This window comes from Cervus canadensis, chromosome 13 (genome assembly GCF_019320065.1).
Source record: "Cervus canadensis isolate Bull #8, Minnesota chromosome 13, ASM1932006v1, whole genome shotgun sequence".
Classification (NCBI taxonomy): Eukaryota; Metazoa; Chordata; class Mammalia; order Artiodactyla; family Cervidae; genus Cervus; species Cervus canadensis.
The window spans coordinates 38,138,255-38,154,807 of record NC_057398.1 but is presented as its reverse complement, the minus strand read 5'-3'; the positions used below and the strand labels follow the sequence as shown (position 1 = coordinate 38,154,807).

Below are 16,553 nucleotides of genomic sequence, written 5' to 3'. Positions count from 1 at the left end.
GCTGTCCAAGGGACTTTCAAGAGTCTTCTCCAGCACCACAATTTGAAGGCATCGATTCTTTGGCACTCTGCCTTTTAATTATCACCTCCTTCCTATGAGGTAGGTACAGTAACACTTTTCTATTTTATAGTAGATGAAAATGCAGGTGAAAGAGATGAAAAAACTTGTCCTTGGACACATTACTAGGAAGTGGTAGATGAAGGTTTTGAGCCCAGATCTATGTGATCCCAAAACCTACGCTCTTTTCACACACAACAGTGCCTCCCATAATGCCAGGAAGAAAAACATAATCTAGTTCAAAGAGGCTAAAGCTTGTTTTATATGGAGGTCAGTCATTAAGACCTGCACAGATAATGCGATAATGTAAGTTAACACCACGTCCCTTCTATCGTTTCTATAGGCCAAAAGATGTTTTTCCCCTTAAATGAGTATAATTTCTTCCGTCCCCAAGTCGCTTTACATATTAAAAGTCTACAGCTGATGGGGGTGCTTCCCAGGTGGCACAGTGGAAAAGAATCCACCTACCAATACAGGAGATGCAGGTTCAGTCCCTAGGTTGGGAAGATCTCCTGGAGGAGAAAACGGCAACCCACTCCAGTATTCTTGCCAAGAGAATCCCACGGAGAGAGGAGCCTGGCAGGGTACAGTCCATGGGGTCGCAAAGAACTGGACACAACTTAGCAACTGGGCAGGCACACACACATACACATCCAATAGGGAGGCTGATTTTAAGAATCTGGTTTAATCCTAACTATTTTCCTTAAGGCAACAGAGACATCTTTTGGCCAGTCAGTGAAACTGCATGGTTGCTTAACATACAGTACACTGCACTGATAAGCCATTCTTTATTTCTCAAAGATGGCTCAGTCTTTTGATGCTCTAAAGCCTACATGGTGTTGGCCCACAGGCCACAACAGGGTATATCATAATAAAGAAAGGCAAAGTCAAGGTCTGGATCTCCCACCTGAAGTGCAGTTCGATCTGAATGGAGCCTTGGGTGGTGCTGCTGCTTTTAGAGGGCTGAAAGATGCAGGTGAACACATTGGTCACACCAGGACTGGTCTTCTGCCCAGCAGAGCGGGTGTCAAAAGCCATCATGGAATGGGAAACCAAGTTAACGGACTTGGTTTGGTTGGAAAAGCTCTCATAGAGCAGTTTACACTTCTTGAAGTCAAATCTATGGGAGAAAGCAGATAAGACGTTGAATGCTTCCATTTTACAAAATTACATATGTTTAAGATAAAAGAACAAAATCATAAATATGCCTAAGTTCTATGAAGGAGATAACTTCACTCAGATCTGTCACTGATTTTAACAGTCTCCACAAAATCGATTGAAGTCTCACTTTGCCTTGTACCTTCTTTTCCATTTCTAAGGAGACACTCTTGTCCATGGGAACTTCATGGGGAATAACCTACCACATATTTGTTGCATGCTTGGTTCGTTAGCATTCTCATTTCTCACCTAAGTTTAGTAAGACTATATATTCGTAATAATCCCCAAGGGTGAGGGTCCCTTTAGTCCTTCAACTGTCAACTCCTGGCCTGCTTGGAGGAGTCTCTCTCCACAGTCTGCTGAATTTTTATGCAAGAAGCTCCTGGGAACCACCACAACAATAACACTTTTCATGGAGAGAAGTAATGCAGCTCATCTACCAACAGAAAATGCATCTGCAACTGCCGTTTTTAAAATAACAGGCAGAGCTGCAATGGGCAGCTCTTAATCACTCAGTACCATCATGATAATCCAGACAGAATTACCCCACATTGAAAGAAAATAAGAACATAACCAGTCATCAGAAAAAACTGCTGGTTCACAAGATAATCAATCTGGGAACCCAACTCCACCATATCATGTTCTCATTAGCGGAGTTAGATACCTGGATGAATTTTTAAGGGAAAAACAAAATAGAAGACAGAGTGTGTCCCATAGAAAAATTACTAGCCTTGAAGTCCTGTTTTCAAATACAGAACCACTTTTCCAGTCATATAATCTTATACTAGTCAAAAACTATCTGGAGAACAGGAGTAATATCTGCTCAAATTTACTTGGCTGTCAAGAGATGAAAATGTTGTCAAGTGTGAAAATACAATGCTCTCTTGAGGGTTCTATACCACAAATCACAAATTCGTGGTCTATAGTAACCAAGAAGACATAAATTAGTGAACTGCTGGGTGAGCACATGCCTTATCTAAAGGCCACCCAAGCTTCCACTCAGCTCCCAGATGCTTCTAATTGAGAACACTGGCCCTCTACTGCCAAAACTTACAGTTCTTCAAAGGAAGCTGAAATCCAAACTTTTTCATGTACAATTCACCAATTCTGGCCAGTGAGGCTGTCAACACTGGTGTTCACCAGATAGCTCTGGACTCCCTCGACACAGACCCACAGGGAGACTACTTCCTGACCCTGCACTCATGTGGGACCATGTCTGGCCCCACAGGGTTTACCAGGATCCCAATGACATTCAAGACCACTCAAGGGCTCTTCTCGCTGGCACAGGAAGCAGCTCTGTCAGCCAGGGTAACTACAGTGAGCAGAGCAGCCCAAGACCCATAATGGACACAAAACACGAGGAGAAAAACACTGTCACTCTTCTAAGTCATTGGTATTTTGGAGTGCCTGTTACCACAGCATAACCTCAGCTGTCTTGAGTGATAGATGAATTTAAACTTTTAAAAAGCATTGTGCAGAGCAACCAAAAAGCAACCTGCAGGCAGACAAGATTCAGCTGTGAACCACCACTGTGCCACCTCTGCCCCACACGACAGCACAAGGTGTACGGGATCTCTACCACCATGACTAACAGTAAAACCGGATAATCACAGCCATACCTGGCCAGGGACCCAGCACCTTCTTTTCCTTTTGGATCTTTTAGCTCCAGACTTACATTTACCATATCAATGAGGAAACACATGCACGTGTATACTTCTCCACTCAGAACAGTCTGGAAAAGGAAAATGTCGATCAATTCATAGTTGATGTCAATCTCAAAATGGAGTTAATGTCATGAAATCTAATTTGCTTGTGGCTCCATCTTCTTTCCCCAGCTGACTCTGAGGAACAGATACACAGGATGATCATGAGACCACAAGAGTTACAGAAGAACCTAACATCACACTCACGTGAATCCTTGGGTCTTGCAAATCATAAGGCCTCATGAATTCCTCTATGGGCTCTCCAAGATTGTTCTCCAATAAACCCCGGATCAGCTTGTACTTGCACAAATCCAGAGAACAGTGGACTGAGGAGAGATTGCCATGGATAGATATGTCTGGCACCGTATGACTTATTTCTCTATGGAAAAAGATAAAAGGTCACTTCCACAAAAAAATCACGAACTTAACATTGACACAGCTCACATCCAAATATAAGTGCTAACATGTACCCACCTCCCTTATCAACCAATTAATTTCTAACCTTCAATGACAAAAATTTCATGAGCCCAAGTGAAGCAAGTTAGTACAACTGAGTGTCATCCTTCAGCTACAAAAGGCCATTTTTCTCCCCAAATATACATTTATAAAGTCCCCAAATCTGAGCTAACTAATTGATGAATAAAGAAAAATCTCATAAGACTCAGAAATAATTTACACATTATAGTTCGGAGAGCAATTAAAAAGAAAAAAAGACAAAAGGGAAAGATACAGGTACAGAGAACAGAGGAGTGGGGGGTGGTACAAAAATAGGTGAAGGGGATTAAGAGGTACAAACCTCCAGCCATAAAATAAACAAGCCATGGGGATATACTATACAGCATGAGGAATATGGCCAATGATACTGCAATAACTTTGTGTGGAAACAGATGGTTACTAGGCTCATAGTAGAGATCATTTCATAACGTGTGCAAATGTCAGATTATCATGTAGCACAACTGAGACTAACACATTATTGTACGACAACTATATTTCAATAAAAAAGAAAAAATGACAAGCTCTTTATCCATTTAGTGGTAACAAAAAAAAGGAACCAATGTTTCATAATAAGCCAAGATGGGACACTAGGATAAAACCTGAATCAGTCACTCATTTCAAGCTGAGATGGGCAGGCAGGAATGATGCTGAAAATGCCCAGTCAGGGAGGTCTTCCCTGGTGGTCCAGTGGCTAAGACTCTGCACTCCCAATGCAGGGGGCCCAGGTTTGATCCCTGCTCAGGGAACTAGATTCTGCCTGCCACAACTAAAGATCCTTTATACCACAAAGACCTCAGCGCAGCCAAAAAATAATCTTAAAAAAAAAAAAAATTGCCCAGGGAAGGGGGAATATACTTCATCCCAACACTGAAGAGCTTTTTCTCTACCCTCCTAAAGGTGAAGTGGATATCACAGACCCTACAGAGGCTATGCTCCAAGTATATAGAGCAGAAGGCCAGGATTTGCAGTTGAAAAGAAATATTAAAAACTACTTTGTCTATGGAGAAAAACCTTCATACAAGCAGGTGAAAAAAGACCAGTCATGCAATCAACGAAAAAAAGCTGGAAAGGATTACCCAGAACCCCCTGGGTTGCCAGGTCCAGGGCAGGAGAAGCTGATCAGATACCCTGTGTTTAGTCATCCCCTTCTATCTGGGCTAACAGGGCATAATTACCTGCACATAAACACTGATGGAAGTGGGTAAAGTTTAGATAAGCAGAGCAGTAAAGCACATTTTTTTTTGGAAAGCATTACTTGAAAAGAAAACAAAATGTTCAATTTCTAAATAATGAAGCTCCTCTTAAGACGTTTAAGCCAGTAAAATCAAATACAGCCCATGCCAACCATAACTGAACACCAGCCAGAGAGCACTTGAATAACAAGTAAGAATGAAACACAAAAATCCCAGTGAGAGTGGCTATGCTGTATCATTAATCCAGAGAGAAACAAAACAGTGACACTAAATGACTTGCCCAAACCGATGAACTGCGAAGGGAGTGGCCCAAGAGCGATTAAAATCACACTCTGGAAAAGTAGTGACACTGTTTTTCAAAATGCTGCAAATGAAAATCATTTGCTTTCATTACTTCACAGCCACGCCTCATCTCTCCCTGAAGTTAAGATCTGAGTGTTGCTGCTTTCCCCAAAATTAATGCCCCAAACTGAACAGGCATCACACACTGTAACCAGCAGTCCCAGTCCACTGCTGGGGCCAGTGGAGTGTAAGCGCTATCAGAGGACCTTGTTAATATGCACCTGAAGTTTGGCCCTGAGAGTTAGCTTCTGCTGGTCTCAGATGGGGTCTGAGTGCATTCCTTTTCAGTAAGTTTCCCAGTCAGATATAGAACTAACTGAGGCCATGCTCCAAACTACAGAAATTAAGCATCCTGTGCTTTGAAGCCGATTAAGAAGGAAATTACAGTCAGTTCAATGGTCTTTATGGAGCACTTTCAGATGGCTAATTGGAGTAAAACGGGCAAAATAGCATCTAAACAGTTACTCTGATTCGGTGGAGCTCCAGGGTAAATATCAATAGCAGATCCAGAATCTATTGCATTTGGAACACAGAATCCAAATGTCACCTCTTCCAAACACTTCTTCAGTGCCATCACTACCTCCCTTCTGCCATCGAAATCCATGCTAAATTCAGGTCCCTTACTGTTTGTTTCTAAGGCACCTACTGTCATCCTACAGTACAGTTGAAAATTGAATCAAACACAAAATTAGAATCATGTACTTACCTTCCTATATCCCTCCACGAAATGCAAGCTCCATAAAGGTAGAAGTTTTTTCTTTCATCAAAGGAGCCCTCATGTCTAGCAGATGGTAGGGACTCAACATAGATTTGTTACATAGATGAAAATATAAGTAAATATCCATGCCCTTCCAGACTTAACAGCACTGGTTTCCAAGCTATAACAGTTCTACTTACAATAGACAGTTATTTGAAAATAAACCACTCACTTGTCCAAATTCCTTTCCACCTGCAATTTCAGCCTACAGGGCTCGGTCAAGAGGCTTCCTCCTGTCTGTCTCACGAAATAGGAGGGGAAGATCAGATCTCCGCTGCTGTCTTCTGAGACCCTGGAATACTCTCGTGGGTGTCTCTCTGCAGCAAAGATGTCCATGTCTTGGAGATCAACAACAATGCAATCCAGCAGGCACACATGGTCTTCTACTTGGAACCAAGGAAAAGGAGACAAGGAAGAAGATGAGACTCAGAAGGGGCTGGTCCAGAAAAAAACTAAATAGCCCCAAAATGTTCATTCTGTCTTTGGAAAATGTTTAGATCAGAAGTCTCCACTCTGGCACCAAGACCTCCCTCCTCACCGCTCCATTGCTGGACATTGCCTACCTGCCCCCCATACACAGGCACAAACCAGGCCACATCCTCCCAGTGTTTCACTGCTGTCCCGAGACACTAACAAAGGCTAAAGGGCTTATGACTAAAAGGACTTAACATGCATCCCTCCCAAGAAGATCCCACAGGGGTCTTGTGTAGAGATGATATTACCCAAAGGTTTACAAAATTTTCCACAGCAAAGTGCTTTTTCCAAACAAATACCACACATAACCATTTCCACTAGAGCAATCTAATCCAAAGCACTACCATTCTTGCCTAGGCCACCATAAACTCCCCTCCAACATACCCATTCCATTCCAGTCTGCCCTCACAAAACCATTCTGCTCACAAAATACCTCAGTAATCCTTAAAAAAATAATTGAGACCAAAACATTCCCTTCCTTTATATGCTTTGATGACTGAGTTTAATCCACAGTTCTTTCTGTGAAACTCCCCTAAATCCCTCGAAAGCTCTGCATAAGAAGCCCACTGCCTACTTTTCCAACCTCATCTCAACCCATTCTCCACCTTGCCCATGAGGCCGCTGGCGGTCTTCGTTTTCCCCCACGTGTCAGGCTCTTCACTGTCTGAAGTCTTGCCCAGAGCATCACCCTCCTCTCTCCTTCTCTGTTCTTTCCCTCTTACCATTCTGTCTTTCCCATGACATTTATCTTAATCTGTCCTTATTTAGATGCTTATTGAATGCCTTCCTCATATCATTTACAAGGTGGCAGGAACTATGTCTAATAGCTGGTTACTATATAAAACAAAACATTGAACACCTAGATTAGGTAGGCACTAATTAAATTAGCTCTTGCCTCGTTACTGTATGGATAAATAAGTGAAAAAGACAGAAGTAGAGCTGATCTCGTAGAAGGGACAAGGGACAGGAACAAAGGGCTTCCTAATTCCCAAGGGTTGTCATGGAATCCTAGGAATATAGAAGCAGTATGAAAACCACTGCCTTAACCCCATCTTAATCACAGTCAGAATTCCAGAAACAAACAGCAAATTGGGAGGCGAAATATGGTCAAGAAAGAGATCTTTCTATAAAACATCCCAGAAAGAACCTACAGTATAGCTCAGGGGACTCTGCTCAGTGCTCTGTGGTGACCTATACGGGAGGGAAATCCGAAAGAGAGGTGACATATGTACAAGAAGAGCTGACTCACTCTGATGCACAGTGGAAATTAATACAACACTGCAGAGCAACTATACTCCAACAGAAATTAATTAACAAAAAAATTCCAAATCACTTCCTAATAGGCTTCCAGATATATGTACTGTTGTTGTGCAGTCGCTAAGTCATGTCTGATTCTTTCACAATCCCATAGACTGTAGCCTGCCAGACTCCTCTGTCCACGGGATTTCCCAGGCAAGATTATTGGAGTTGGCTGCCATTTCCTTCTCCAGGGGATCTTCCTGACCCAGGGATCTAACCCACGTCTCTTTCATTGCAGGTGGATTCTTACTGCTGGCCCATGTACCTTTGGCCTCAATTCCTAATCATCACTATTATCGGAACAACAACAGAAGATTCTTGTACTGACTGGCCCTATGTAGGCACCCAGCTTGCCCCACCCCCCTACTCCATGCTGTGAGTGTCCATTATGTATATAGATTAGTCAGTAATATCATGCAGGTTAAGACTTCAGACTCTAGAGATAGATTGCCTTGACTCATAGTCGAACCCTACCATTTACCACGTACATTGACATGACTATGGGCAAGTTACTCATCTCTCTGGGTCTCTTGGTTACTGGTTCAAAAAGTCTGGGTCTCTTCATCTATAACACAGGGATAAAAATAAAACCCTATAGGAGTGTCATGATGATAAACTGCAAACATTTATGAAAAAATGTGCCACGATGTCTGGCATGTAGTAAATGTTCAATACCCAGTCTTCTGATGAGGATTACAATAATCTCCTTGAATCATCAACGTAACCATAAACCCTTTTGCTGTCTCCTCTGGGACAACAAGGTACCCAGAAGGGATTAACCATTCTTTATATCCATCCAACATATCCCTCAGTTAGCGTCCCACATCTCTCAAAGTTCAACCACACTGGACTGACTTCACCAATGGATTCTGATGGTAAATCATATTCTGCTTCCCAAACTCCTTGGAGCAACACCTCACTTATCCAATCCACACTACCCAGAAAAACCAAAAGGTCAAAATCAAGACTCTCATCTGGAATACAATGGCAAACTGTCAAATTCAAGAGCAGCACACCAATAACAGGGTGGTTCATGTCTTTCAAAAATTGCTACTTAGGATATTTCTGCTGTTACCTACTTTTCAGGATTTTTATTTCTCCAGAACTAACCAATGACTAGCATATTAAAAAGCAGAGACACTACTTTGCCAACAAAGGTCTGTCTGGTTAAAGCTATGGTTTTTCCAGTGGTCATGTATGGATGTGAGAGTTGGACTGTGAAGAAAGCTAAGCGCCGAAAAATTGATGCTTTTGAACTGTGGTGTTGGAGAAGACTCTTGAGAGTCCCTTGGACTGCAAGGAGATCCAACCAGTCCATCCTAAAGGAGACAAGTCCTGGGTATTCATTGGAAGGACTTATGCTGAAGCTGAAACTCCAATACTTTGGCCACCTCGTGCGAAGAGTTGACTCACTGGAAAAGACCCTGATGCTGGGAGGGATTGGGGGCAGGAGGAGAAGGGGATGACAGAGGATGAGATGGCTGGATGGCATCACTGACTCGATGGACATGGGTTTGGGTAAACTCTAGGAGTTGGTGATGGACAGGGAGGCCTGGCGTGCTGCGATACATGGGGTTGCAAAGAGTTGGACACGACTGAGCGACTGAACTGACTGAACCAATGACTTGAAGGGATAGTGTCTGAAAGGTCACTCGCAAGGATGTGTCTAAGGATGCAGGAATTACTCTAGCTATACTACTACCATCTGGTGGCAACTATCTTGACAAGACCTTAGAGGCTACCTCAATCTCTTTACTTATACTGCATTTTACTATTTGGTTTGTTCTTAAACTCTCTCTTTTTTAAAAAATTTATTTATTTGGCTGTGTCGAGTCTTAGCTACATGCAGGATCTTCATTGCATCACATAGAATCTTTCGTTGCCTCATGTGAGAGCTTTTAAGTGCTGCTCCGGGTCTGTCTCGTTGTGGTGCATGGGCTCCAAAGCCTACAGGCTGAGAACTTGCATGTGGGCTTAGTTGATTCCAGGCATGTGGGATCTTAGTTCCCTGACCAGAGATCAAACCCGCATCCCCTGCATTGCAAGGAAGATTCTTAACCACTGGCCCATCAGGGAAGTCCCTATATTTTACTAATTTAATCATACATCTACTTCTGCTTCATTGATTATGCTAAAGCCTTTGACTGAGTAGTTCACAACAAACTGGAAAATTCTTGAAGAGTTGGGAATACCAGACCACCTTACCAGCCTCCTGAGAAACCTGTATGCAGGTCAAGAAGCAACAGCTAGAACCAGACATGGAACAACAGACTGGTTCAAAATTGGGAAAGGAGTACGTCAAGGCTGTATATTGACACCCTGCTTATAACTTGTAAGCAGAGTACATAATGCGAAATGCCAGACTGGATAAAGCAGAAGCTGGAATCAAGATTGCCAGGAGAAATATCAATAACCTCAGATATGCAGATGACACCACTCTTATGGCAGAAAGCAAAGAGGAACTAAAGAGCTTCTTGATGAAGATGAAAGAGGTGAGTGAAAAAGCGGACTTAAAACTAAACATTCAAAAAACAAAGATCTTGGCATCTGGTCCCACCACTTCATGGCAAATAGATGGGGAAACACTGGAAACAATGACAGATTTTATTTTCTTGGACTCCAAAATCACTGCAGATGGTGACTGCAGCCATGAAATTAAACGACGCTTGCTCCTTGGAAGAAAAGCTATGACCAACCTAGACAGCATATTGAAAAGCAGAGACATTGCTTTGCCTACAGAGGTCCATATAGTCAAAGCTATGGTTTTTCCAGTAGTCATGTACGGATGTGAGAGCTGGCCAATAAAAAGGCTGAGCACCAAAGAATTGATGCCTTCGAAATGTGGTGCTGGAGAAGACTCTTGAGAGTACCTTGGAGTGCGAGGAGATCAAACCAGTCAACCCAAAAGGAAATGAACCCTGAATACTCATTAGAAAGACTGATGCTGAAGCTGAAGCTCCAATACTTCAGCCACCTGATGTGAAGAGCCTGATGCTGGGAAAGACTGAAGGCAGGAGGAGAAAGGGACGACAGAGGATAAGATGGTTGGATGGCATCATGGACTCAATGGACACGAGTTTGAGCAAGCTCCGGGAGTTGGTGATGGACAGGGAAGCCTGGCGTGCTGCAGTCCACAGGGTCGCACAGTCAGACATGACTGAGTGACTGAACAACAACAATCCTACTTTAGAAGTCACCCAGTCCTAATCTACATCCTAAGACTCTAAAGCCTTCCAAATCAGTATCAGAATCAGACCATGACTAAAGACACGCTACCCATTTGTCGGCATCTACTTGAACGGGATGCTCACCCCTTAGGATCCTGCAATGGTCTCATGAATTTCCCCTCCTTCCTCATGCAGCTCCTCGCTCCTCCTTTACCTGGACTGCTGGAAGCTCGGCCGACAGAGGGTGTGGCTGCCTGCCCTTGCTGCTTGGTCGAGGTGCTGGGCACAGACTCGCTCTTCAAGCTGCCTGGACTCATTCCAGCAGGAGGCATCATGATCAGCCCCTCTGAGTGGGTCCCCTTCAGGTCCTCCATGCTTGTCATTTTCCTCACACTGTGCTTGGGAGTACCAGTTGGGGAAGATGAAGGCACAGACTCCTGGGAAGAAATAAAAGAAAACTAGCAGCAGGGATGGGGGTGGTAACTATCTACTATCCTGGAAGTCCCTTCCCAGTCCTGGACTCTTCAAAGACTCTCTGCCACATGGTATTTCCCAAGTCCCCCAGATGCCATAAACAAAAGGGCCACAGGGTCATGATTCTTTCTTCCACGTGTAATTCTCTGCAGAGACATTACATATAATTCAGTACCTGTTGAAAACTCTGGCAATTTTGCAGGAACATATTTTATCTTTTGGGCTGCCCTGGTCGCTCAGTGGTAAAGAATCTACCTGCCAAAGCAGGAGACACAGGTTCAATCCCTGGGTTGGAAAGACCCTGGAGAAGGAAATGGCAACCCACTCCAATCTTCTTGCCTGGAAAATCCCATGGCTAGAGGAGCCTGGCGGGCTACAGACCATGGGGTCGCAAAGAGTCAGAAACAACTTGGCAACTGAACATAGAACATGTTATCTTTTGGCTTAAGAGTAAATATCAAGATACTAATAACTGGTGGTTTAATCTAGGTCAATGCTACAAAGGCAAATCTCTCAGCCATACAATATACTGTTGATTTGCTGCAGGAGAGGGACTCTTTTTTCCTAAGAAAATGCATCTAACAGCAATATGGAATGAAGCCCCACTAATGTGTTTGTACATTCCAGAAGTCTCCCCTCCCAGGTTTACATTTCTCATCTAAGTAACTGCAAATGGAAAACACAGGCAAGCCATTCCTATCATGTTTCTGTTCAAGGGCATAAAAATTAAGGGCAAATACAGAATAAAATTAATTCTGTAACTCTACTGAAAATATCACATGCTTCTCTTACATACCTAATACCTTCAGTTAATTGCTGACAGGGCAAATCTTTTTCACTGGAATGGTCCAATAACTGACATTTAAAGTTTGCATAGCTCCTTCCCTCAAGACTCAGAGCTACATATCCGCATGGTCTCTGCAGCATCAGTTTGTTCTCATCTATCCCTTCTCACTAGCAAGCTGGAAGGAGAGGAAGAATGGTTCTCCCAAGGACTGCTTTATATGTATATTCCTCTCAGCATTCTAAAGGGAGATGATAGTACTATTCACCTTCACAGTTATCTTGAGTAGTAATTACATGTAACGGTGAAAGAAACCAGTTATTTTTTTGCAATTCCTTTTTGCAAGGCAAATGACTAGCTAAATGCTATCATTTAAGTATTTCAACATTAAAAACCTTCCCTCTTGCTTAGTTTATTTAAATGCCTGCGAGTATTTGTTGCTCTTTCATTTGATTCATCTCTCCATCCTCTCTGAGTTGGTTTAAATAAATCGGTGGCTTGAGGGGATTAACTCAAAGCTTTTGAAATACTAAGAAATTAAGTTTAAGCACAAACTGCGGTTGAAAAAAATGAAAGAAAAAGCATATGCAAAAAATTCAAACCTGCCCTCATTAAGACAAGGACTTATGTAAAACAATTCCAAACACACAGGAGTCATAGAACTCAAAGGCAAATGACCCCTCTGCAAGCTTTGATTCCAGGACTATTTCCTGTTCTTTAACCACTGGAATGCATACTAGACAAACCTCACATGGGCAGATGCATTAAAGAGCAAATGTAAATACAAAGGATTTTTTGGAGAAGAAAAGTAATTACTCACTTCACGTAGTCAAGCCTACGTGAAGCTTGACTGTACATGTGGAGAGGTAAGTTTCACAGATGAATTAACTGAATTACAAATATTTTAACAAGAAACACACTCCAAGCAAACCTTATGGAATTTCACAGAACAACCCACTGGCACGTAACAAGATAAAGTCTTTTAGGATTGAAGGAAATAAAATAAGGTCATTAAGAAGGTATTACCTAGGGAAGGAAAGGAGAAAGGAAGGAAGGAAGGAGGGAAGCAGGGAAGAAAGAATTAGTTTTAATGATCCTTAAGGAGAATTCCTCTACACAGGTGGGAAGTGATTAGTCAAAGGGGGGGAGGGGTGATAAGCAGGCTTTCCCAAGTAATGAAATATTTTAAAGGATTGGTTTTCAAGATTTTCCTTTTTAAGCAAATGAATGGGAGTTGACTGCTGAATCCCATAAGGTTTTTCCGAATAACCAGGAGGCAAAAAAAGTATATTATACCTTGAAGGAAAAGCGATCCTTGTATGTGCTGCCACTTAAAATCAAATCCTCGAAAACAAAATACAGGGAAATTTTTTCATTAAAATGCTACAAACTATGCACTTGTTATTTGGTAGTACTTAACAAAATAGAAACCCTTTTGCAAAACTTTCTTAAGATACTTTGGCAATTCTTTAGAAGCTAACTTCAGAGTCAGCTCATAAGCCCATATACAGATATATCTGATACAGAAAAATAAGCCCTTTATCTTTTCAGGAGGGAGAGAGGGAAAAAATGGTATCATTGAGCTTGATCACCCATTCTGGTTCTAATGGATCTCTTCCTAAAAACTTGGGCCTCAAAACAACGATTTCCCACAAACAAATATATTTCAAAGGACTAACTGAAGTCTCAGAAGACAGTTTCTAAGGAAGAATTCAGCTCTCCCTAGGGCCGCAAGGAAGGGCAGTAGACGTGGGTAAGAGAGGCAAATGCCCTGAGGTGACCGTGGGGACAACAGTCATATGCCAACACCAGCTCTGATACATTTGTTCAATATCTAGTAGCATTAATTACAAGCATCGCACAGTAAAAAAAAAAAAAAGTAAGAAATTTTAGATGCAGTTATCAATCTTTCTTTTTATAAATGGACTTTTCTTTATTTTCTTTAAGGCTCGAGCCAGTAAAGAGTAAAATGCCTACAACTCAAATATGAAAAGAGATTTTCCTAATTAACACCAAGGTTACTAGTTCTCTACTAGGCCTACTATGAAAGGTCAATGGTGATTTTGTTTAACTGTCTTAAAAAATATACATATATACGTAAGTGGAGGCCTATTCCTCACTCTGGAAAATGAAAGTGAAAGTTGCTCAGTCGTGTCCAACTCTTTGTGACCCCATGGACTACAGAGTCCATGGAATTCCCCATACCAAAATATTGGAGTGGGTAGCCATTCCCTTCTCCAGGGGATCTTCCCAACCCAGAGATCGAACCCAGGTCTCCAGCATTGCAGGTGGATTCTTCACCAGCTAAGCCACCAGGGAAGCCCCATCTGGAAAGAAGGCCTATTATTCCAACAGGAGGGGCTTCCGACAGCAAGGTGAACCAGCAAGTCCTCAGCCATCAGCTGTCTGAATGTGCGGCATGCGGATGAGTAAATCTGGTGATGCACTTCCATCTGCATTGCTTATCACTGCTGTTCTGTACTGGTTTCACCTTATGCTCTGATCACTAAATCTGGTTTGTCTCAGCAGCTGCAGTGAGATAAGATATGGACAACCTGCCCTCTAACCCATCATCCAAACACCCCTACTCTGGGCCCTGAGCCCAAGGTCATGACACTTGAACATGGTTCCCATGGTTCTCACTGTCTTATCTCCACTCTCCTCACTCCAGCCATTCCCACTCAATGAATCAAATATTTTCAGTTCAGGGTGTTTGGGTTAGTAGTAGTGAGTAACTGGATGAGTGAGAAGTAAAACAAATGAAGAAAACTAGAGACAATCATTTGAAAAAAGTAACACTATTTGAGTCTACACATAACAACAAATGCAGTCTTCCTGTTACTTTCAACTTGACTTGAGGTCCTTGGCAGAGGCCTGGCAAGACTTGTTCCCTAATCACTCTCTTCCATTTTCTTTTCTTCCTACACCTAAAGAGGCGAACAGCAGCTGCTCAAATCTGTATCTTTTCTGTGAAAAACTCTGGAGTTCTTCCACTGAAGCTATTTTAATGAACTCATTGCCACATCCTTTAGAAAATTTCAAAGCACCAGAGTTATCTGGGAAAGGGATAGTAAGACAGGAACAATCTCTGTCAGTTTGTTCTCCCCTATCCTACATAAACCAAATCCTAATGCTGGGAGGGGCTTCCCAGGTGGCTCAGTGGTAAAGAATCCACCTGCCAATGCAAGAGATGTGGGTTCGATCCCTGGGTCGGGAAGATCTCCTGGAGAAGGAAACGGCAACCCACACCAGTACTCTTGCCTGGGAAAGCCCAAGGACATAGGAGCCTAGCAAGCTACCGTCCACGGGGTCGCAGAGTCGGACATGACTTAGCAACTAAACTACCGCAACCAATGCTGGGAGGTAAAATGATACCACAGTTATGAGCGTGGAGTACTAAAGGCAGATATACCAAAGTCTAAGCTATGACAAACCCAGACAGCATATTAAAAAGCAGAGACATTACTTTGCCTACAGAGGTCCATACAGTCAAAGCTATGGTTTTTCTAGTAGTCATGTATGGATGTGAGAGTCGGGCCATGAACAAGGCTGAATGCCGAAGAATTGATGGTTTCAAATTGTGGTGCTGGAGAATACAAACTTTTAAGAGTCCCTTGGACTGCAAGGAGATCAAACCAGGCAATCATAAAGGAAATCAACCCTGAATATTCATTGGAAGGATGAATGCTGAAGCTGAAGTTCCAATACTTTGGCCACCTGATGTGAAGAGCCAAATCATTCAAAAAGATCCTGATGCTGGAAAAGATTGAGGGTGGGAAGAGAAGGGGGCAACAGAGGATGAGATATTTGGATAACATCACCGACTCAATGGACATGAGCCTGAACAAACTGCAGGAGATAGTGAAGGATGGGGAAGCCTAACATGCTGCAGTCCATGGGGTGGCAAAGAGTTAGACACGACTTAGTGAATGAACACCACCAAAGCCTGAGGTCCACACTATACTCTTCACTAGATGTTTAATCTGAAAGAGATTACTTAATTTATCTAGCCTCAATTTCTTTACAGGGAAAAATGGTGTAAATAATACCTCTCAGCTTGCTAATAAGGACAAGAAGACAAGATGAACAAATACAAAAAGAGTTTAGCATAGGCTGCTGTATACTAGGCATTCAACAAACACTATTTCCATTGCTATTACTGTCAGCTGCCATGGAAACCAGCAGAGTTTCATTAAAGGACACACCTAGAACCCAAGAGCATCTCTTAATTCCAGCAATGTTACTCAGTCTCCTCAACTGCAAAAATGGTGGGACCACCTCCAAGGTCCTATCACTGCTAAGTCTGTGATTCACAAAAGTTTCCCATTTTCATCACTTATTCTCAATGAATTCTAGCTTTTCTAAATGTAAAATGAAAAAAGCAGTCTTATCCCAATTACCTCCGAACTTGTTATAAGAAATAAGTGCTGATGCAGTTTTAAACTGTAAAGAGATAAACTCCATATGATTTTATTAAGATATTTTCAAATGGCTTCAGATAAGCCTTGAGCCAAAGTCTCCAGAAAACAAAGCTACACAGTATAAAGTTGATAACTATGAATTCAGCCTGGGAGGAAAACATTATAAAGATGGTTCTGTTGATTTGTTTGCTAAAATAAGTTACTACATAGAGTTAGTAAATGTTATAAT

General features: G+C 42.3%; 1 protein-coding gene and 1 non-coding gene across 7 annotated transcripts in view; one reads left to right on the top strand and one right to left on the bottom strand.

The window, feature by feature from the left end:
• Positions 1–16,553, bottom strand: part of VPS13D (vacuolar protein sorting 13 homolog D) — a 267,732-nt gene that overhangs the window by 194,562 nt on the left and 56,617 nt on the right. For all 6 annotated transcript variants that reach the window (XM_043485295.1, XM_043485297.1, XM_043485298.1 and 3 more), the window contains 5 exons: positions 10,860–11,082; positions 5,878–6,088; positions 3,126–3,297; positions 2,835–2,947; positions 965–1,177 (listed from right to left, as the gene is read on the bottom strand). In XM_043485295.1, coding sequence (XP_043341230.1) covers positions 965–1,177; positions 2,835–2,947; positions 3,126–3,297; positions 5,878–6,088; positions 10,860–11,082 — 932 coding nt within the window. The remainder of the gene's footprint in view (positions 1–964; positions 1,178–2,834; positions 2,948–3,125; positions 3,298–5,877; positions 6,089–10,859; positions 11,083–16,553) is intronic.
• TRNAG-CCC lies at positions 4,087–4,159 on the top strand. Its single transcript has one exon. It is a non-coding gene; the product is annotated as a tRNA-Gly (tRNA).